We start from the raw sequence: 23,078 nt of genomic DNA, 5'->3' as shown, positions 1-23,078 counted from the left end.
TCACATTCTCTCTCTTGTTCACTGTCATCGTTCAGTTCTGTCTAATATGGATAAGTCTATCTAATAATCAGATAGAACTGTTAAGCAAAGGAATTAAAATGTATACAAAAAAGTATTATAACGATTGCTTTAATATTATTAGTAATAGAAAGGCAAACATTATAATACTTTCTTGTTTGCAGTCAGCATTCAGCAAATACGCATTTATATAATTTAAACAAATCTTTGAATGAATAATGAACATTTAATTTCACAAACCTTGCAGACTTAGTTGAATCTAGTTGAGATCTTGTGAAGTGTGCGTTTGTATCCTGCATGATCACATGTTCTCTCTGCGTGACGGTCGATCCGTGTGAATTGAATGCGGACAGGTGGAGAGTTCAGCTTCACTGGAGAGGCGCGATCGACAAACTTTAAACTTGTGATTTCAAATTATGCTGCTCTTCACGCTTTTGCCCAATGTCATATTAATGTCGTTTTCATTGCGTGCTGTATGTAAAATGAGTTACCTTGGCTTTATTTGGAAAAAAAAAAGATTCCCAATGCACCCAAACTTCCCAGAATACTGAGTGCCCTGTTGGTTACAGTGTTTACTTCCCTTTCAGTTAGATTTTTATTAAATATTTATTTGTGAAAAATGCTTTGTCTTCTAAAGTATATATACGTTTATTTTACACTATTATATTTAATCAATTTTCAAATGATTTCAGATTTCTTAAATATTAATTCAAATAAATAAAATTATATCGGCTTTATATTGGCCATCGGCCACCCTGCTTTCCAAGATATCGGCACCGGCATCGGCTGTCAAAAAACCCATATTGGTCGACCACTATCCGTGTGGCACAGCTGACACAGAACAGCATACGCCGTTTACGTTCAGTGGATATTCTAAAATGGGTGCCAGGGTGACGCGGAGGAGAAGAATTGGTTAATAAAGTCGTTATTTCTGTTTTCTTTGAGTACAAAAAGTATTCTCGTAGCTTTGTAAAATTACGTTTGAACCCCTGATGTCACATGGACTATTTTACCGATTTCCTTGCTACGTTTCTGGACCTTGATCGTGGTAATTACATTTCTGTCTATGGGAGGGTCAGAGAGCTCTCGGAATGCATCAAAAATATCTTAATTTGTGTTCTGAAGATGAATGAAGGTCTTACGGGTTTGGAACGACACGAGGGTGAGTAATTAATGACAGAATTTTCATTTTTGGGTGAACTAACCCTTTAAGGCTGGAATACACTACACCAACATTTACACATATTTTAAGACATAGTTGTCATACACCCGCTGAGTGACAATGAAGATGTATTTTAAAATCACTCAAAATATCAAGCATGTTTGGAGGCAACTGGATGGCTTCATAGTCTGAAGCTAAAAAAATCAGACTCTATGACCATCATACACTACATATATTTTTTTTTTGTATGAAATCTCTCAACTCATATACAACAATATACAGACCGGCTCTTACTTTTAGCAACTAGCATCAACTTGTCAAAACTGTAAATCCAGGCAAAAATCTGTGAAGTCATATAGTGTATTCCAGCCTTTAGTTGTTGCAGTACTACATACTTTCATATCTAGTCGGGCAGATATAAAGGGTTCTTTTTAGTGTGCAAATATAAACAAGGTCCAAAATAGGTCTGTTTTTTAATGCGTTAGAGGTGTTAGCTGCTGACACATTCACATTGTGAAACTTGTGAATTGCTTGTGGGTCGTGTATGCTTTGTAATATGAAGCAGAACCGCTGGGGTTGAGGTGTCAAAGTGGCTTTAGGTAGCAGTGTGACAGCCGGTGTCAAAGACTCGCCTAACACGTTCCGAGGTGGTTGTTCCACTCTCTACTGACTCTTTTGAATCATCACTGCTTCCTGTATACAACCCAAACACTGCTGTCCTTAAGATGTCTGCAGATGCTTTTATTCAACGAGAAAGAAGCATAGTACTTATTACTTACAACTGCCTTACTCAACTCAAAACAAATATATTGAAAATATTTTTGGATCTTTCAGTCCAAAATGTGGCTTTGCTCTTTCAGAGGTCCTGCCATTTCATCTAATAATAAGCTTCAGTACAGCCGGTGCCAGAGCCTTGTGTTTTAAGAGGTTTTAATTAACGGTCAACAGCTTTAGAGCAGACAGAAGGGGGTAAAGCTCAGTGTTAAAGCCACAGCGCCGTGTGTACTACAGTCACACTTATGGCTCTTTTCCACTGCGTGGTACGACTTGGCACGGTACGGCTCGGCTCGGCTCGGCTCGCGTTTCCACTGCAGTTCAGTACCGCTTTAGAGTGGATGGGATTATTCACATGTCGTTATAGTTGCGCCGCCTCTACTGCCGTGACTCCTAAAAAACTTTTTCATTCCTCGTCGCCCCATCAAGCTTTCGCTGGATCCGCTCCTCTGCTATCAACGAGAGGAACATCTGTACTTCCTCAACAGACAACGAAACAGCCACTTTTTGGTTGTTAAAAAAGGTGCGCTTGTTCAAAACAGTTGCGTTCGATCCTTCGCTGGCTGTGCTGATCTAAATCTAGCGGTTCTGTTGTGTTTGTGTCGCAAGTTCAGTGACGCAGGTAGTGACAATTCTCTTCGGCCAATCCGTGATCGGCAGAGTTTACACGTCACGTTTTGGTAACGGTACGGTTCACTTGGAACCTCAACCGAGGTGGTACCAGGTACTGTACCCAGTGGAAAACCCCCCCAAAAGTGAGCTGTACCATGCAGTGGAAAAGCACCATTACTGAGCCCTGGACACAGCAGGCAGTGGCAGCACTGTCATCAACACTGCTGGAGTGAAGTGTTTGGATAGCTTGGGAGGAAAATTTGGTCTGAATAATCAAGAACACTTGTTAAGAAGCCTAGTTAAAAAAGTGGACCTAGCATTTACTGCAATGGTGATTAAAGCAATCATAAATCCTCTGTAAACTGGTGAACTTTGATCATCTCAACCACTGTAGTTAAGCATAATGTTGTTTAAATAGTTTTAATCGACCACAAAAAGGACGCTCCTAGTCAAAAAACATAATCTCAAATTAAAAAATAAAAAAATAAAAAAAACCTGCTGTTAATGCGCTCATAAGAATACATGTAGAATTTTAAACTTACATTCAATGTCTAACATGAAATATTTTCGAAAATTTTTAAATTTTAGTCAGAATTACTGCACATTTATTGATTATATCTTTTATATATTAATTGTTGCAGCCCTGCTTGAATTCATACGAAGTCATGCAGATATAAGGGTTCTTTTTGGTGTGAGAAAATAGCAAGGCTCAACAAAGTTCTAGGTGTTAGATGCTGTCATATTCACATATGAGCATGTTCATTTACTGTGCGCGCACACACACACACTACCCGGTCAAACGTTTGGAATAATTACGATTTTCAATGTTAATGATTTTTAATGAAAGAATTCATGTAATAGTGCTTACGAAGGCTGAATCTATTTGATCAAAAATGTTGTAAAAACTGTAATATTGTTACATTTTATTAGAATTTAAAATAACATTTTTATGTAATTTATAGTGGTTCAGTGGATCATAATTCGTTTTAAGTCACAGACTGGATCTTTTTCAGATCAGCAATAAACATTTTTTACTTTGTTTTCCATTTATTCCTTACAGAACACAAAGTACTTCCATATCGCAGCAAAAACTACTAGCCTAACTAATAGTGTAAACATTATTACAATCAAGTGAACAAATACATAAATTACAAGCATTGATAAATACAATAGAATAAAGTTACAAATAAATTAAGGTCTAACATTAGTATTCAGTACACAAATGTAATAATTATGCCTTAATCTAAAATAACACTATAGTGTTCACTGTATAAATTATATATAGATTGATTTTAGTTTTTTAATTTAACCTTAAGAGCAGAGACAGTAGGTATTAATAGGCTGCAGTCACTTTAAGACCGAATGCACAGATCAAATATAATGATACACATCCAGGGCTCCAGACTCATTCTTCCCACTGGTCGCTCTTTTGCGACCAACTTTCTCAGTCGCAATTTCTTTTTTGGCACGCTACAACATGATATTAATCAATGCATGCTGATGAACTTTTATCATAGTTTATAGTTATATGGAAACGAAAGTGGCTAACATTCAACCCGTTCTTTTTCATCAGTAGTCTTATTTGTGATTTTAATTTTGTGAACGGGAGTTCCTCTTTTGCGGTTTTATAAGCCAGTCTTCGGATACTTTCACTTTCGACAATCTTGTTGTCACGTTTTACAAGAAAAGATAATTGTCTGTTTTGCTTACATCTACACACCTTTCACTTTTTAAGACTAAAACAAAATATGGATTCATTGTTTTTCTTAATTAAAAAAAAAAGCTCAACAACAATAAAACCGTAAGTTACAATGACAAACTAGCTTACAAAACGTTTAACAAAAACGAATAAGATGAGGCATGGCACACGTGCCGTGTTATATACAGACTAATAAATTACAGAACGTTTAGCTAACACTGAGGAATCAAATAAAATAAATAAATAAAAGAGAGCCTCCATAGCGTAATGTGAGGTAGCCCAAACAGCAAAGATAACAAGCTTTTCAAAATGAAAACATAAAGAAAAGTAAAACTAAACTTGCTGTCGGTGACAGTGCTTGCATGTTTTTTCCCCCCACAAGAATACCAACGTTCACCTTCTCTGGTTTAAGAAGCGGTCTTTTTCTGTACTTTAGCTTGAAAACCATCCATCGTTTCCTCAATATTTGTGTCCTTTTTGCTGCGCACACCTTCGCGCTCGTGCTGACAGGCTCTACACAGCGCTGCGCAGTTCAAATTTCGGTTTCGTTATGCTTTCAGTTTCTTTTGCCGTTTGATGTTTCACATATGCAAAAGAAATGGCAGCGCTTATGAGTTGAACAACACTGTGGTCGCACCAGTGCGACCGCACACAAAATTTAGTCGCACAGGCAGAAAAAATGGTTGCATATTTGGTCGCAGTCTGGAGCCCTGACATCAGATTTTTCTCAACTCATTCACTTAAAACAAAAGTGACAGTGTTTATGAGAATACTTTCAGAGATGGGTATTTTGACAATTTTATTTGTATTTGTCTGTTCAAGCGTAATGAGATGAGAGAGGAATCAATAAACTTTCATTCTATGATGTTCAACAGGTGCAGCTAATCCGCAAATCACGTGCCTGGTCTGTATGGATTACGGATCAACTACTATCCCTTTAACCACTAGTAATTAATTCCTGTGACGTAAAGCTATATTTTCAGCATCATTACTCATTCAGTGACACTTGATCAGAAATCATTTTAATATGCTGATTGGCTCAAGAAACATTTCTTACTATTATCAGTGGTGAAGCTTTGGACCGGTAGTGTATGTGTATTAATGCTCTTGAAAATGTCTTTGTCAGTTATTTTATTAATGAGCATACAGAGTGCTGCTTATATCTGTATCCGTTTGGTATCCATGTTCTGTAAATGCTCTGTGTGGATCTGAACGAGGTTTCTGCACCAGCTGTCTTGCGTAACGCATCCTGTTCATTTAGCTTACACTACCGATCTGACTTGTTTAGTCATATGTTTTCTTGGCAGCATGTATATGTGAATCAATCTTGGAAATAAGACTATCTGTAAAATATGAACTATCTGTAATTTCTCAAAAGCTTGACAGACTTTTGGGGGTTGACGCAGATGATGACGGCGTTTCTCGTTTATTGTGTGTCATTACATGTAGTATGACAACAGTGATGGACTAATGGCGTGAAAGGGTGAGCCATTCTAGGGGCCCATAACATCTCCAAAAATAATTAATCCCCAAATCATCAACTATGTTGTGCAAGTTTTAAGAATTTCATCTGTGGTCTCCAAAAACATTCGATCCTCCTCTGCTGCACATTCTAAATCTGAACCGATGAGAGAAGTTCATGCGGTGAGTCATATTGTCGGGAAAATGTAAAATCTGTTCACCAAAAAAGAGAAGAATGGTCTAAAGCATATAACCAAATCATATTAACCATAACAGAGAAGAAAAGTTGCCGGTGATGCAAAACTGAATTTTTAGCATCATTACTTTAGTCTTAAGTATCAGATGTTCCTTCAGAAATCATTATAATATGCTGATTTGCTGCTGCTTATTTTTGTAGCTTAATGTTTTTGTGAAAACCATAACACCAATTTTTTTTAAAGACATTAATAATTCATTTAGCAAGGATGCATTACATTGATCAACGGCGACAGTAAAAACATTTATGATGTTAAAAATAAATGCTGTTCTTTTGAACTTTCTGGGGGGAAAAAAACTAGAAAAAAAAAAGGTTTCCAAAATTCATCTAAGCAGCAAAAATGAGAGAGAGAGAGAGAGAGGATATGTTTGGATATCTGTACCATCAGACAGGATGAGCTTATCACTCCATGGCCTCTCCCAGCATCCTCAGGGTCTTCTGCTCCTCTCTTGGGAAACAGGGGTGGAGACCTCTAAACTCTTTATCATCAGTTCATGATGGATGAGGTTTACTCAACACTCTTCACTTACGCAGAGCCATATCATTCTTTATTATCTCAAAGGAAATGTGCAGGTCACTTGAGAACAGCCTTTGTGTTTCGCCTTTCTTCATTTGTACATGGATTTAAATATGTAATGTAAAACTTTCCTGATTGCATGCAAGAGCAAGGTAAGATGTGTCAGTGCATTTTCCCTTTAATAAAGCCAAACATCTTTCAAATAAATGTCTGTAGTGTAATACAATATATTATTAATGCAAGGAATAATTGATGATGGTCCGTTTACATATATATGTAGGACCCTATGAAATCTGTATTTTTCCCCCCCAAATTCTTTCTTTATTTTTTTTCGTTTAAATTTTTATGGATCTTTTTTTTTTCCATATAAATTTTTCTGGGCTTCTTTTTAAATGGTTAAATTAAATTTTATTAATCAAAGCATGTCTGATTGATTAAGATCATGAAGCTTATACAATTTCACATCAATTTATTAAAAGTTTAACAAAAATGACACGTTTAGGGCCTATTCAATTTTTTCGCACCATATGTTTTATGGTTACCAAATTCTGTTTTTTAACACGTCTAATTATTTGAATGCATAAACACAACTTAATTTTTTCAAATTGATTCTTACAATAGCCTTATGAATTATATGTTGTGTATTTAAAATTTTCTGGTTATCAGAAAAATTTAACAAACTTTATTTTTTGGCAAACAATGGAGATTTATTTTTAAAATTACAACTTGGAAATGTTTTGTGATTCCTTAAAAATAAAGTTTTAATACTTTAAGTAGTAGTACAATTACTGAACAATAGTAGGCTAATATATTTCTGGCACAATGTCTTCAAGTTAAACCGAACTTTTATTTTGATGGGTTGCCGTGAATACCTTTTAAGTTTCTGAGTGAATATGATATAGTTTCTCTCAAATGAAATGGTAAAATACTTGTGAAGTGACTCTCAGAACAGTTCTGGAGATGTTGTACATGTATTTATGTTTTCATTTAGTGAGACAGCAGACGCTGAAAACCCTGCGAGTGTCACGCGCCCTTCAGTATGTGTGTAGTAAACAAAACCGTGTGCCTGCGCCATTCATCCATACAGAGACGCAAAGAACATAAAGAATTCATATTTAAATAGTATTTTTGCGTCTTACCTCTGGTGCTCTTCGGTCACTTTTGACCAAAACATTTTTTGTTTTGAATTTTTTGAAAAATCACAGCTTCATCGGAATGGTACATATTTTGGTGACTTTTATGGCATTTGGAATGTGAACACAAAAAAATTGAGGGGATTATTCAAAAATGACCGACCATAGGAAATGAATGCACACAATTCACGCATAGCAAATCTGCCACAATGCAGAAAAAAAGTATGCAGCAATGACGGGGTGAAACTAAAACATCAGTGCAAAACCAACACATCCACTCACACACACGCATACACACACACTTATACAAACACACACCTATGAACTGCTGTGACTAACACAGCAAATATGTAAAATAAAAGCAATACTTCAACTACAGTGCATTAAAAAAGTGGATGGCAAGGAAGGGCTTGCAAAACATCAAGAGTGCAAAACAGACATATCCTCTCACACACACACACACAATTATACACACTCAAATGAATTGGTATGGCTATAGCCATATATTTTCTATATAATTTTAATATTTTGTGTAACAAAAAAAAACTTTCTGTTCAGGTTTGACTGTAGTAACAATAATTCAAAAACTGACGCTTCAAATAAACATTTCAAACAAAAAAAAATCTAAACCTTTACAAAAAGTTGTCTGAGAATGTATATCTATATATCTATATAAATATATAGCTAACGTAATAAAAATAAGTATTTGTCTAAAAACAATTAGAGAATCTATAGGCCTTTTATATACAGCTATATAGGAATATATGGGCTAAACCATGGAATTGATTCTTTTTTTCTTATTTTACTCCCACCAGATGGCACTAATCTGGCTTCAAAAATTGGATTTTAAAGGCGTTGACTCTATTTTAACATGAAATACTGCATTAATTGAACAGTAATATAAAAATATATTTAAAAAGTATTATTTTCAATGGGAAGAAATTGATAATTATTGCATAAATATGAATTAGTACCATTAAATTATCTCAAAATAAAAAATATTATCGAACAAAAATGTTACATTGATTTTACTGGTGGAAAAAAAAGTTACATTTTAGGTGTCCGGTCACATTTGACTGTGAAGATCACAAGTGTGACTCCCAAATGAGGAGCACCAGAGGGTTAAGATTGACATATGTTGGTCCATATCGCGATTTGATTTAAGTCTAATGACCTACTTTTGAGTAATTCATCCAAAGTCTGACACATTCCGTGACATTCCGCGTTATACATTAAATTCTGTTTTTATGACTGGATTCTGCAATTCTGTCTGTTTTCTGCATCACAGAAATCATAGGGCCCAATATATGTTATAGGTATCATATGTAGGTGTTATATGGGTATATGTGCATATACCTAGGCCTATATAGCATATAGAGGGCCCTATGATTTCCGTGAGAAAAAAACAACAAAACAAAAACATATGTACATTTACATGTACATATGTTTTTTTTTCCCCGTTTTTTTTATAGAATTATATGTCTTTATATATGTAGCACTGTGGTCCTGTGAGGCACAACATTTCGTTCCATTTTATGTCTCCATAAAATGACAAAATACCAAAAACTAACTTAAAAAATTCAGTGGCTGAGATTTGCGTCTTACCTCTGGTGCTCTTCGGTCACTTTTGACCAAAACATTTTTTGTTTTGAATTTTTTGAAAAATCACAGCTTCATCGGAATGGTACATATTTTGGTGACTTTTATGGCATTTGGAATGTGAACACAAAAAAATTGAGGGGATTATTCAAAAATGACCGACCATAGGAAATGAATGCACACAATTCACGCATAGCAAATCTGCCACAATGCAGAAAAAAAGTATGCAGCAATGACGGGGTGAAACTAAAACATCAGTGCAAAACCAACACATCCACTCACACACACGCATACACACACACTTATACAAACACACACCTATGAACTGCTGTGACTAACACAGCAAATATGTAAAATAAAAGCAATACTTCAACTACAGTGCATTAAAAAAGTGGATGGCAAGGAAGGGCTTGCAAAACATCAAGAGTGCAAAACAGACATATCCTCTCACACACACACACACAATTATACACACTCAAATGAATTGGTATGGCTATAGCCATATATTTTCTATATAATTTTAATATTTTGTGTAACAAAAAAAAACTTTCTGTTCAGGTTTGACTGTAGTAACAATAATTCAAAAACTGACGCTTCAAATAAACATTTCAAACAAAAAAAAATCTAAACCTTTACAAAAAGTTGTCTGAGAATGTATATCTATATATCTATATAAATATATAGCTAACGTAATAAAAATAAGTATTTGTCTAAAAACAATTAGAGAATCTATAGGCCTTTTATATACAGCTATATAGGAATATATGGGCTAAACCATGGAATTGATTCTTTTTTTCTTATTTTACTCCCACCAGATGGCACTAATCTGGCTTCAAAAATTGGATTTTAAAGGCGTTGACTCTATTTTAACATGAAATACTGCATTAATTGAACAGTAATATAAAAATATATTTAAAAAGTATTATTTTCAATGGGAAGAAATTGATAATTATTGCATAAATATGAATTAGTACCATTAAATTATCTCAAAATAAAAAATATTATCGAACAAAAATGTTACATTGATTTTACTGGTGGAAAAAAAAGTTACATTTTAGGTGTCCGGTCACATTTGACTGTGAAGATCACAAGTGTGACTCCCAAATGAGGAGCACCAGAGGGTTAAGATTGACATATGTTGGTCCATATCGCGATTTGATTTAAGTCTAATGACCTACTTTTGAGTAATTCATCCAAAGTCTGACACATTCCGTGACATTCCGCGTTATACATTAAATTCTGTTTTTATGACTGGATTCTGCAATTCTGTCTGTTTTCTGCATCACAGAAATCATAGGGCCCAATATATGTTATAGGTATCATATGTAGGTGTTATATGGGTATATGTGCATATACCTAGGCCTATATAGCATATAGAGGGCCCTATGATTTCCGTGAGAAAAAAACAACAAAACAAAAACATATGTACATTTACATGTACATATGTTTTTTTTTCCCCGTTTTTTTTATAGAATTATATGTCTTTATATATGTAGCACTGTGGTCCTGTGAGGCACAACATTTCGTTCCATTTTATGTCTCCATAAAATGACAAAATACTAACTTAAAAAATTCAGTGGCTGAGAGTCAATTATTCCACTTATACTACAATTACCACACCTCAAAATAGTGTTAAGTTGTTGCGTTTTAAAGCATTTGTCAGGTTTTTGTCCTTAAAATGCTCTTGGGTGTAGGGCAACTTACGCATCTCATCTCAAGCTTCCGTTGCCATTTCCTACTAACTTAAAAAATTCAGTGGCTGAGAGTCAATTATTCCACTTATACTACAATTACCACACCTCAAAATAGTGTTAAGTTGTTGCGTTTTAAAGCATTTGTCAGGTTTTTGTCCTTAAAATGCTCTTGGGTGTAGGGCAACTTACGCATCTCATCTCAAGCTTCCGTTGCCATTTCCAAAATGTCATTTTAGAGATAGTAATAGAGGCTTGAGCCATTGATAATGCAGTTATTAATGCACTCTAATGCAGTTACTAGAATGAGCGACAGAGTGAGAGAGAGTGATTGTAGATGTGTGTTAATAGAGTGGTGCATGAGTTCCCTTAAAATTTTCCTATGGGGTTTTATAATGGAGTTTTTCAATTCATGAGTAAAATAAAGTCTGTGGTAAACATAACTTGACAATACTTTGATGGTTTGCTCTACAATCCACACATCCATACTGAAAACACAAATTTTGAAGCTATTACGTTTATTTCTAGTAAGAAACTACAGAAGAATGTTCAGCCAATCTCATTCAAGCATTCAACAACCCTGCAGTATAATATTCACTGTAAAAGAAAAAAAAAACGGAAAATGTACTGCTACATTATCAATTAATAATTTAGGACATTATCAATTAATTTTACGAACAATCAGCCAATCTCATTCAAGCATTCAACAACCCTGCAGTATAATATTCACTGTAAAAGAAAAAAAAACGGAAAATGTACTGCTACATTATCAATTGATAATTTAGGACATTATCAATTAATTTTACGAACATTTCCGTTTACCCTGCAATACAAAAAAATACAAAAAATTACAGTGTAATTTAATAACCGTCAGAGTAGATTTATTTATATTTGTATTTTTGTATTTAAAGATTTCAAACAAGAATTTAACTTTCATACTGTATACAGTTGTATTACTGTTTTTGTATTTGTGTGTGTTTATGTATGTATATATGAATGCAATACATCTGTTCTTTTATTTTCAGTGGCTATCCCTTATGCATTGAGCTTTATTAACACTCATTTGAGTGTTATAGATACTTTATTTCAGGATGTTTGTATTGTTTGTTTTACCACTCTGCTTCAAAGGGCAGCTTAAGTAAAAGAAGCACAGTTTAGTCGTTTAAGGACAATGGTTGGTTGAATTTTTACTATGTTAAAAATATGGAGATTTGAAATCTTCAGGATAGGAGTTGTCTAAAATTGCACATAGAAAGGGCAGCGAGGTCCAGTTTCTTGGTGAAATATTGATGGGGAGCAGACGGTATGTAAATTCTCAGTCTCAGGCCATCCCAGGGGTTCAGCTCTCTGCCAGCCCGTACGGAAAAACAGATGGATGAAAAGAGCCGATCTACATAACCAAGCAAACAGAACCATTACTCATAATTGCGCTGTTGATTTGGATGATATAGAAAGGAACTTAATGCCCCTCTCAAAATAAACCCAAATTACACAGTACGATATTTTACTGGCTCCCTCATCACCCTTTCCAGAAGTTCAACTTGAATTTAATTTCCTCACTGGAGTTAATTCAATCAGAGGAGACACTGTAATGACCTTGAATGTCCTCTAGAGGGAGAGCCAGACCTTTGAAGAGACCATTCATATTCAGCTCTATTTTAAAATGTTTATTTTTTTGTCTTTTAGGTGTATAAAGTTAGCTCAGACAGCTTTGACACATATGACCAGCATTATGGACGAGGTCTTGTGAAGGACACAATCAAGGAAGGTAAGATCAACCACAGGGTCAAAGCATCATACTGTTTACACCATAACACTCTTACCTAAAGCAGACTATGTTTCTGTTGCATTTATCTAGGATGAATGAGGACAACAAGTTTCATTTACTCTGAAAGACGCCTCGAAATGCCTTGACGAGCACAGTATTCTTTCCTGGATTGACATTTGTCTTTTAAAATCCAGTTGTTTAAAATCCGTTTCTCTCTCTCTCTCTATATATATATATATATATATATTTTTTTTTTTAATAGCAGATAACTAGGTCTTGTGAAGGACACAATCAAGGAAGGTAAGATCAACCACAGGGTCAAAGCATCATACTGTTTACACCATAACACTCTTACCTAAAGCAGACTATGTTTCTGTTGCATTTATCTAGGATGAATGAGGACAACAAGTTTCATTTACTCTGAAAGACGCCTTGAAATGCCTTGACGAGCACAGTATTCTTTCCTGGATTGACATTTGTCTTTTAAAATCCAGTTGTTTAAAATCCGTTTCTCTCTCTCTCTATATATATATATATATATATATTTTTTTTAATAGCAGATAACTAGATGTTTACTTTATGAACCAACTTCTTATTGTTAGTCACGGACAGATAGTATTAGCCATTGTTGCCAAGTAGGACCGTTGAATTCTTAGAAAATAATGCACACCCGAGGTGTAATGGCCAATTCCAAAACGTCATTTAATACTTAGTAACGGATTCTTGAGCCATTGATAGCAGACTGCAGTTATTATATATAGAGAGAGAGAGAGAGATTTTAAGTTAATTTTCAACCGCCCCATTGTTACTAGGGCTGCGATGATAAATCGATGCGGAATCGATTCGTGGGTCGATTCTGAGATCTTCCGAGCTTAGATTTTAACAGCAGATGGTGCTCTATTCTAGTTATCCGCACACTCAAATGCTCATGAAAAATACTGAAGAGTGCTTGTGCGTTCAGAGTCATGTAATTTCACCTCGGCTCAGAATACTTTTAGATGAATGTAAACACAGCCCACTGTGAACACCCTTGTAATTCACTTCAGCCTTTTCGAATTTTATGAATGATTATTTTAGGTTCAAGTGTGTGTAAGGATTTGGAAACAAGCAGAGTACAGGTGTTTTTTTAAAGCATGCAGTGCCATCTGCTGTTCAAAACTAAGCTCAGAATCGTCACGAGAAAGAATTGCGATGCATTCGGAAAATCTCAGAATCGATGCTGAATAATTTCTCGACTCGCGATGCATCAATTTATTTTCCCAGCCTAGAGGATTAGCCTATTTTCCCTAGTAGTCACCTCGCTTGTGAGAAGTCATGTAGTTTTTAAGTTGTTAAACTGTTACTGATAAAATCATCAGAGTAGCGCTAACAACATTAGCGCGTATGTTAACGTGTGTGCAAACTGTATGTGCATCTGTGAGGGAGAGAGCGGGAGGGATAGAGTATGTGCTTTCCGTACATAATAAAACGTCATTTTGTGGCAAAAACATGTAAATGATCTGTCGTTTTTATCCTAATGTTTACTATATTTATTTGTTTGGCCAGTGTCATTGTGGGTTTTGGTTTTTTGCTGTTGTCGGCTGTAAGGACCTTTGAAATAACTGAAATCATTTGGCGAAGTGATATGGACATGTAATGCTGTCAAGATCTGCCTGGAACTACATTCGCCGTGCGTTTCCCTGGAAATAATGGCACACCTTAGAACGTTCGTCAGCCAATAGGATTCAAGCATTCAATGGCCCCATATTCAATAGTATAAAGATGTTTAATACAAGCAGTAAAATAAAAAGTATTTCTGGCTCAACCAGTAGATCATGTTTGTCATGGAATGCATTGTTCATATTAAAATTTGTAGATTTAATGCAATATAAGTCGCTTGGACAAAAAAAAAAAACCTTGTGCAAATGCATACATGTAAAATGTAATGTAAAATACACACAAAAAAAATATTTAGAGTATATAAATAATCAAGGTATGAACACAAGGAATGATTATATTTTGTTTATATGTAAATTGCTTGTAAAAAGTTTTGAATAATTGATTTTCTAAGATTACGAGATTAAAGTCGTAATATAACGCGAATAAAGTCATATTACGAGAATAAAGTCGAAATACTATGAGAATAAAGTCAAATTACTTAGTAGGCTACGAGATTAAAGTTATATTTTGAGAGTATATTCTAGCCTATTGCGCATTCAGATGGATTGGGAGCACCGGGAGATATTTCAAAGTCTCAGCTTTCAAAATCTGTCAGTTTTATAGAGAAATACAAACAACATGTCTTACAATAATGCGTTTTTCACACTCTTTAATGGGCGTTACAGAACGCTGTATTCGCTTCAGTTTAAGCGGCATGTGAGTCAATCATCTTTCCGATTACAATGAGACATTCGTTTCATTAAATTAGACTATACTGTTTTTTTTCCCCATAAAAGTTCCTTCACTTTTATGTCTTGCTATAAACTTGAAATAAAGAGGGAAAACGCATTTATAATATGTATTTTGTGATAAATCTGACAGAATTTGAATGAGCTGTTATATTAAAATGATTAAAATAACAAAATTATTGCGATTACTGGGTGGCTGGCACGCTACACATAATGAATGGAAGACGTCAAATTTTATGTCCAATCATTTATACCGTGAATAAAACATGAATTTTCAAAAAGAAAACAGTAGCCTAAAATTTAATGAATTTATTCACATGAATACAGTACAGCAATCTGTCACGCCACATTAAAGATCTTAAAAAAACACATTATTGTTAGACACATTGTTTGTATTTTGCTATAAAATTGATTTTGAAAGCTGAGGCTTTGTTTTATATTGAAAGTACCAAAAGCAAGGGGGGCTGGCGCACTACAAATAACGAATGCAATCGAAGACATGAAATATTGTTTCCAAGCATACTGTTCCCGCGAGTATGAAACATGGTATGATTTCTGCTAATAATCCCACATATATGTGTAGTGTATTAAAAAAGGGTTAAATAAGAGAGCTACAGCGCCCCCCAAAGGAATGTCGATTGTGTGTGTGAGCTGATGTTAAAGGTGCAATAGGTGATTGTCTTCAGAAACATTTTTTGTTATGCTGGTTGAAAGTCTCTTCACATCCTAATAGCAATCATTAAGTTAAGTGGTCTAAATGTATTTATTTATTCTGTGGAGTGCGTAGGACCAAGAAATGTTCGTCCAATCAAAACGCTCGGTCCAAGCATTTTAATTGGCTTTCCTACCTGCCTGTCAACGTATGTATTAGCATACCTCTGTGCACCCGGTTCGCGCAGACAGGATACGTCATCAGCGCGTTCACGCACGCTGTGCAGACAGAGCGAGAATGGCAGACACATCAACAACTCGATCTTCCTTCCTGGTATTGTAGCACTTTTAAAGATTTCTCACCGGTGAATGACACATGATGTAGCCCAGCGGTTCCCAATTCCAGTCCTCGCGCGCCCCCTCGCTTATTTAACACACCTGATTCAGATAACCAGCTCGTTAGAAGTGAGCTACGTGCATGAACTGCGTTCCGATCAATATGATCCTTACACAGTGTTCATTGCTCCCAACTCCCTGAGCAGGGGAAATCAGATGAAGTTTACTTCACTTCGAAACATTCATTCATGGATTTAAGCTGCGCAGCGTCTTCACACACAGACGAAACTTACTAGAGAAGTGTGAAGTGTGACATAATATACCTCTGTAAATAAATACTATTTAAATTTGTATCGCACACTTTAATGCCCTTTGTATGGAACATATATGGAATTGGAAACTGCTGATGTAGCCTATTGTAGTAATGTTGTCTCTGGTGTTCTGGTCTGTGAGCGTATATGCGTTCAGGGGGCGTGGCATTGACCACCCTCTCTGATTGCAGGGAGGGTGGGACGTTCGCTTTCAGTGCTATCAGGCTAAAGTTAGCATTTTCCAAGATCTCCTACTGCACCTTTAAGATAAAAATTGTTCCTGTTCAGTCTGTTAATAAATATCATATTCTTGATATTAAGCTGTTTCCGCGAGTCCTTAAAATTGACTCCTCCTCATCCCAGTAAGATGATGCGGCCGCTCGGACGCAACAATATTCAAATCAATTCCAGTGGCCTCGCAGCTTCTCCCGGTGCTCTCAATCCGGGCCATTTGCATGCGTAATATAGGCTATACTCTCAAAATATTATAACTTTAATTTCTATGATTTAAATTCTTGAAATATTTCGACTTTATCCTCGTAGTATTTCAACTTTATTTTCTATCTTTCGTCGACTTTAATCTCGTAATGTTTTTTTTTTTACATGGCACTAAAACACTGTCGTAAAATTGATCATAAATGACGGTGAAGACTTTTATAATTTTACAAAAAAAATGATTTTCAAATAAATGTTCTTTTGCTGTTTCTATTCTTCAAGGTATTCTGAAGAAAAAAAACTTTTCCACAAAAATATTTAGCAACAAACTTTGATAGTAATAAGGACCATTAATAATAATTGATCACGGAATAAAAATGTAGATCAGCATAGAATGATTTCTGAAGGATCTTGTCACTGAAGACTGGAGTAGTGGCTGCTGGAAATTTAGATTTGCATTACAGAAAAAAAACAGTTGTTTTAAATTGTAACAATATTTCACAATAGTACTGATTTTTTAATGTGTTTTGGATCAAATAAATGCAGCCTTGGTGAGCATAAGAGACTTCTTTCAACAGCATTCAAAAATTGTAATTACTCCAAACTTTTGACCGGTTGTGTTTTTATATGTACCAATTCAGTTACGAATAACATCCTCATTGTTCTGCAGGTTTATCCAAGTTCTTCTACAACGATGACATTCTCCGCAAAGACGCCATCACTGCCAGCATCCTCAAAGTCCAGAAGATCCTTCAGTGGTTTGAGGGCCAGAGTCGGTTCAACTTTTATGCAAGCTCTCTGCTCTTCGTCTACGAGGGCGTCTGCGTGCCCAGTCTCGTCTCTCAGACCCTACGGGAGAGCCCAATCGCACCCGAGGCCTGTGAGCAGAACAACAACATCGATCAGAGCCTCTCCACCATGTACTCCCTGCACAAGAAAGGCTGCGGCCGGAGCCACTACCAAGCCAAACAGGACAATGGCGTTTGGAGCTCCTCGCAGCAGCCCAACAGCAACCGCGGCTTGGCAAGACTGGAAGAGGACAGGAAAGAGAGCAAGAGCGAAGCGGGACAGGAAACGGTCAGTGACGTGGAGGTAAAGATGATTGACTTTGCACATGTCTTCCCTAGTGACGTTCCCGACCAGGGTTACATCTACGGCCTGAAGAACCTACTGAAGGTCCTGCATCAGATTCTGGAGGAGTGATGGAGCGGTTCTTGATGTTGAAGGTATGAATTGTGTAGCCACTTTCATGTCTGTCCACCCGCCTTTCTCTAATCTGCACTACCTACACCATCAGTGGAGTAACATGTTTGTAATCCTTTGTCTAATGTATGTGCTTTAGTCTTTTAAAAGCTTTGTATAGTTTATGATATCTTACTCAGGTAAATGAATCTATAATGCTTGTATATTTATCTTAACAAAGAAGAAACACTTATCATATTATGCCTCAGATATTGCGTATTAGTTCCTGTTTCCAGAGCCATTGCAGGATTTTTTTTTCTTTTTAACCTTTTCTTTTTTTAAATCGATGTAATTGAAAATAGGAATTTCATGAGTGAGGATGTACGAAAATATATTTGACGTTTCTTTTTCATATGCTGCCAGTATGACCCTGCCTGTTTCAGACCTGTTGAATTGTGAATTTTATCTAAAATTTTTTTGTGATTTGAAAAGAATTAGACCTTTGTGTGTTAATGTTCTGTGATTTACTGATGCAATATGACTGAAATAACAGTGAAAGTAGTGAAGTTGAAGTTTTTTTTATTGTACAGCCCTTGAGGTTTGTCTACATCAAATGCCAAAGTTTCCATTAATGAAGTGAACTTGAATTGTGATTTTAATAATACAGTCTTTCTTTGGAATACCAACCAATTTACTTGGGTGTCCAGGTATTTCGTTAAATTGTTTGTACACATTTATTTGGTGACAGCATAGGACGTGATAGGAACTAAAAAATACATTTAAAGGGTTAGTTCACCCAAAAATGAAAATTAGCCCATCCTAGGCGTATATGACTTTCTTCTTTCAGACGAATCCAGTCGGAGTTATATAAAAAAAATTGTCTTTGATCTTCCAAGCTGTTTAATGTCAGTCAGCAGGTGTTGCAGTGCATCAGTCCAAAAGAAGTTAAATAAAGCGCATCCATCCATAATAAAAAGTGCCTCACACGGCTCCGGCGGGTGAACCAAGACCTGTAGCAAATCGATACGTTTTTGTAAGAAAAATATCCATATTTAAAACATAATAATCAATTTAATCTAGCTTGCGCTTACTGTTGTACAATGAAGCAGCTCCGGGTGGATGACATAGGACGTCGGCGTTGTGCATGCGCCGCTCAGAAGTGACGAACGTGGAAGCTCAGGGTAGAGATCAAAACAAAACAACGGTCACGAATTAGAAGTACAAAAACGAGGATTTGTAAAGAAGAATGTCGAAGGATTTCGATAAAAGCCAAGAGGAGACTGGTTTTCCTTTGCTAAATTAAGGAAACTTTGCTTCCTTTGCTCCTGTAAACAAACATTGGTTTTCACGAGGCTCACCGGCACATGTGCAACGCCGACATCTTACATCATCCTTCCGGAGCTGCTTCTGTGTACAACTGTTGGCGCAAGCTAGATTAAAGTGGTTAATACGTTTTGAATATGGATATTTTCTTACAAAAATGCATCGATTCGCTACAGGATGCCTTTGTTCACCCCCCGGAGCCATATGAGGCACTTTTTATTATGGATGGATTTCACTTCTTTTGGACTGATGAACTGCAACACCCGCTGACAGCCATTAAACAGCTTGGAAGTTCAAAGACAATTTTTAATATAACTCCGATTGGATTCGTCTGAAAGAAGGAAGTCATATACACCTAGGATGGCTTGAGGGTGAGTAAATAATGGGCTAATTTTCATTTTTGGGTGAACTATCCCTTTAATGTTGCTCAATATAAGAGGAAAAAAAAGAATATCCTCAATTATAAACATTTTAATCTCAGAAATAGATTTTTCTTTTGTTGTTGATCTCTTTCTCTTTACTTTAACATAATTTGTCTTACATATAAAAACATATGATTTGTCAGTGATCATTTAACTTGTGTTTTTTGCATTTGTGGTTTACAAGTTTATTAGCAGCTTTTTTTTAACCAAGGAATATTCAGGGTTCCCACAGTCAATAAAAATTTATTAGAGAATTAAAACTTATAGAATTAAACAAAATATTTAGATTTTATTATTATTAATGTATTTATTTAGTTATGCTCAAATTAATCTGCTAGTAATTGCTCATTTTGAGTGCATTCAGTCAAAATGTCAAAAATGTGTCTTCACATGAAAAAAGAATGGAAATTCATTGGTCTTTTGTGTGGGAACCCTGTTTGCATCCTTTTTCAAATCTCAGGCATAGCATTTTAATAAATTGGTCTTAATGCTTTCATGTATAACAATCATTAATTTACATCTCGATATGTCTTGCTGAACTCATCAGGAAATAGTGTCCTAATGTAAGTTTCACATGTATCTCTTTTGTTTGTGTTATTTGTGTATTATGGTTTATTAGCTTGGTTGCGATGGATGTCAAAAGACCACAGCTAGTAGACTGCGGCAAGTGTACGAAAAACAATGTAAAATTCTTGTTCACATGCACCTTTAAAGTGGCACAACATGAGGAAAGTTGCTTTCTGTTTGTATCCATAAAGACACAAAATGCACGAATAGCATAGCTCTATAGAAATATGTGTCTTCGGGCAAAGTTAAAAATTGCCTTTGTGCCTATCAAATAAAAAATAGTTTCTGGTGTATTAAAGGCTTTCAGTAGACCTCAAGAACTGAAAGCGGTCTAAGCAAGCTCTGGAATACTATATATTGTGCTCTCCATTATAATATGCTTTTGTTCACAAATAAATGAACTGATGTTTACATTCTACCTTTATGGTTATCTGGACAAAGACACATTGTTATATCGTCGTACATGCATAACTCAATAATTATTGTCCATTAATCATCTTATTTATGCACTGAAAGGAAGTGAAAATGTGTACATTTATGCTTTGTTAATTACTAAAAGTGATCTGTCATGTCATTTCTTTTTCTGATCGTTTTATTATAATTTTTTTTTAATAATAGTATAAAGCACCTAATTGGTAACTACTGTATGTGTGGTGCTTAAAGCACTTTTGTGAGCCTTTGGTGAGACTGGATATTTCCCTGTGGAATAAATTGATCAATCTTATTTAAGGGCATGCAACTGTTAAATCTCAACAAACGGACAAATGAAGTCTAAACACTCACATCAACATTTGTACACTGGCTAGATCTTTTGTTCGGGGGAACAGCAGGAATATTTCCATGGCATTCATTTTCTGGAAGATATGATAATATCTCTTTGGTGTCCTAATGCTTGCTGTTCAATATGCTGAAATATACAGGCCTGGGTTAGTGATGTCTCAATATATGTCCATTTTTGAAAACCTGTCTTAAACTTTGTATAAACTTAGGGATTAACACAAGACGACAGAATTCTGCAAATAAAAACCAACTCAAATGTCATCACATTCAGATGGTTTCCAAATAAATAATGTATTCAAATGTCAGCCATGGTTCCCGGGGTAGAATCATAGACCTGAACTGTTTTTATAGTGATTTTTCATGAAAATCGTATAAACTAAGTTTGTTGTATTGGGCAATTGTCATCGGAAAGTGAACAAACTCAAAACCAATCAATGAACACTCTGGTTTAAGCAAATCTGATGCTTACTGACCTGTATAGTGTGTAGTCTTTGGAGATATGTCAACCCTGATCTAATTGTTCTCTTAAATGACCACTTTTGAATATCGACGTATGAACTCAATATTTACTTGGATTATACTGGGTGTATATTTGGCAAATTTTAATTAATAAAAATCTACATTTAATACCAGCTTTTGTTGCTTGTGCTCATTTTATGGGATGTTTTACACATTCAAACTTGGGATTTTCAAAACTCACACATAGTCTAAATGAAAATATATTTACCCTCAGGTCATCCGAGATGTAGAGGAGTTTGTTTCTTCACCATCTTCATTAATCCATTCGGCCCCATTTCCTCAATTAATGTCTTACGTCTATGTTTGTAAGAAACAAATCTAGCAAGCCGTTTTAACTTTAAACCGTTTTTGGCAGAGTCCATAATCCAAAATAACACTTCCTCCAGTAAAAAGTCCATTCACTGTTGACCTCAAACATCAAAATCCACCAAAATGTTTGTTTAGAACGGTTTCACTCTCGCATATTTCTCTCCTGATTCAGACGAGATGAATTTTCACTGGAAAAAGAAATAGCAGTTTGACGTAAAAAAGAAAATAAAACTTAATTATTCAATTTGTTTCTTACAAACACAGCTTTGTGCTTCATAAGATGTTAATTGAAAGAGTGTGGGTTATTGTGGTGCTTTTATCAGCTGATTGGACTAATCATGCTAAATTTCTCCAAATCTGTTCCCATTAAGGAACAAACTGATATACGTCTTGGATCGCCTGAGGTTGAGTACATTTTCATTTTTGGATGAACTATTACTTTAATATAAATCGCATTCTGGAGACAGAAAATCACTGCAGCATAGCATGTAATGTCATTATTAGTTAGTGGTGTTTGGCAAGGCAGATCTCATTTGTAATTCAGTGTTAAATTAGGCCATTGTAATGTCTTGGTCATTATATTTAAAGGTTGATCTATAGGGCTCATCTCGATAGAGAGGGTGACTGGAAGCGATAAACTGGTGTAGAACTCATGCCGTATCTACCGCATGCGTCAAATTGATCTGGTGGGTGTTAAGATGATTTGATGAATGCACAGACACACACACAGATTCATCATTGTGTTTTGTAATGTCACATGTATGACCGATCAGTACTGAACCGCTTGTCTCTCTTCATCTGCACCTGGCCAGGTGGACCCATGTGTCATTTAAATATTCATGAGTGACTGATGTGAAGTTGAATATGTTATCGCACAGAGATCGAGATGTCTTTTGACACGTCATGTCATATTATGTCTTTGCAAGCCTACCACTGTACTTGCACTGAACTAGCTTACTATACTCTTACACTGAGATCCACCTAGCATTTTTAGAGCCTATTATCATTCCCTGTTTTGTTCACAACATAGAAAAACATAAAAACAGGCTTTATTAAAGGGGTGGTTGACTGTTTTTTTTTTTCTAGGCTTGATTGTGTTTATGGGGTGCAGTCTAACGTGTTAATGCTTCGTTTTTAAAAAAACGCATTATTTTTCACATAATTTA

General features: G+C 35.5%; 1 protein-coding gene across 1 annotated transcript in view; it reads left to right on the top strand.

Annotated features, from left to right (window-relative positions):
* ipmkb (inositol polyphosphate multikinase b) overlaps positions 1-18,564 on the top strand; it is a 35,514-nt gene extending 16,950 nt beyond the window's left edge. Inside the window, exons 5-6 of the mRNA XM_016283231.1 lie at positions 12,609-12,690; positions 17,481-18,564. Of these exons, the coding sequence (XP_016138717.1) occupies positions 12,609-12,690; positions 17,481-18,013 (615 nt within the window). The 3' untranslated portion in view covers positions 18,014-18,564. The remainder of the gene's footprint in view (positions 1-12,608; positions 12,691-17,480) is intronic.
* The last annotated feature ends 4,514 nt before the right edge of the window (positions 18,565-23,078 follow it).

This window comes from Sinocyclocheilus grahami, unplaced genomic scaffold (assembly GCF_001515645.1).
Source record: "Sinocyclocheilus grahami isolate Dianchi unplaced genomic scaffold, SAMN03320097.WGS_v1.1 scaffold172.1, whole genome shotgun sequence".
NCBI classification, from domain to species: domain Eukaryota; kingdom Metazoa; phylum Chordata; class Actinopteri; order Cypriniformes; family Cyprinidae; genus Sinocyclocheilus; species Sinocyclocheilus grahami.
Note: the sequence above shows the minus strand (reverse complement) of the source record. Positions and strands in the feature narration are given on the sequence as shown.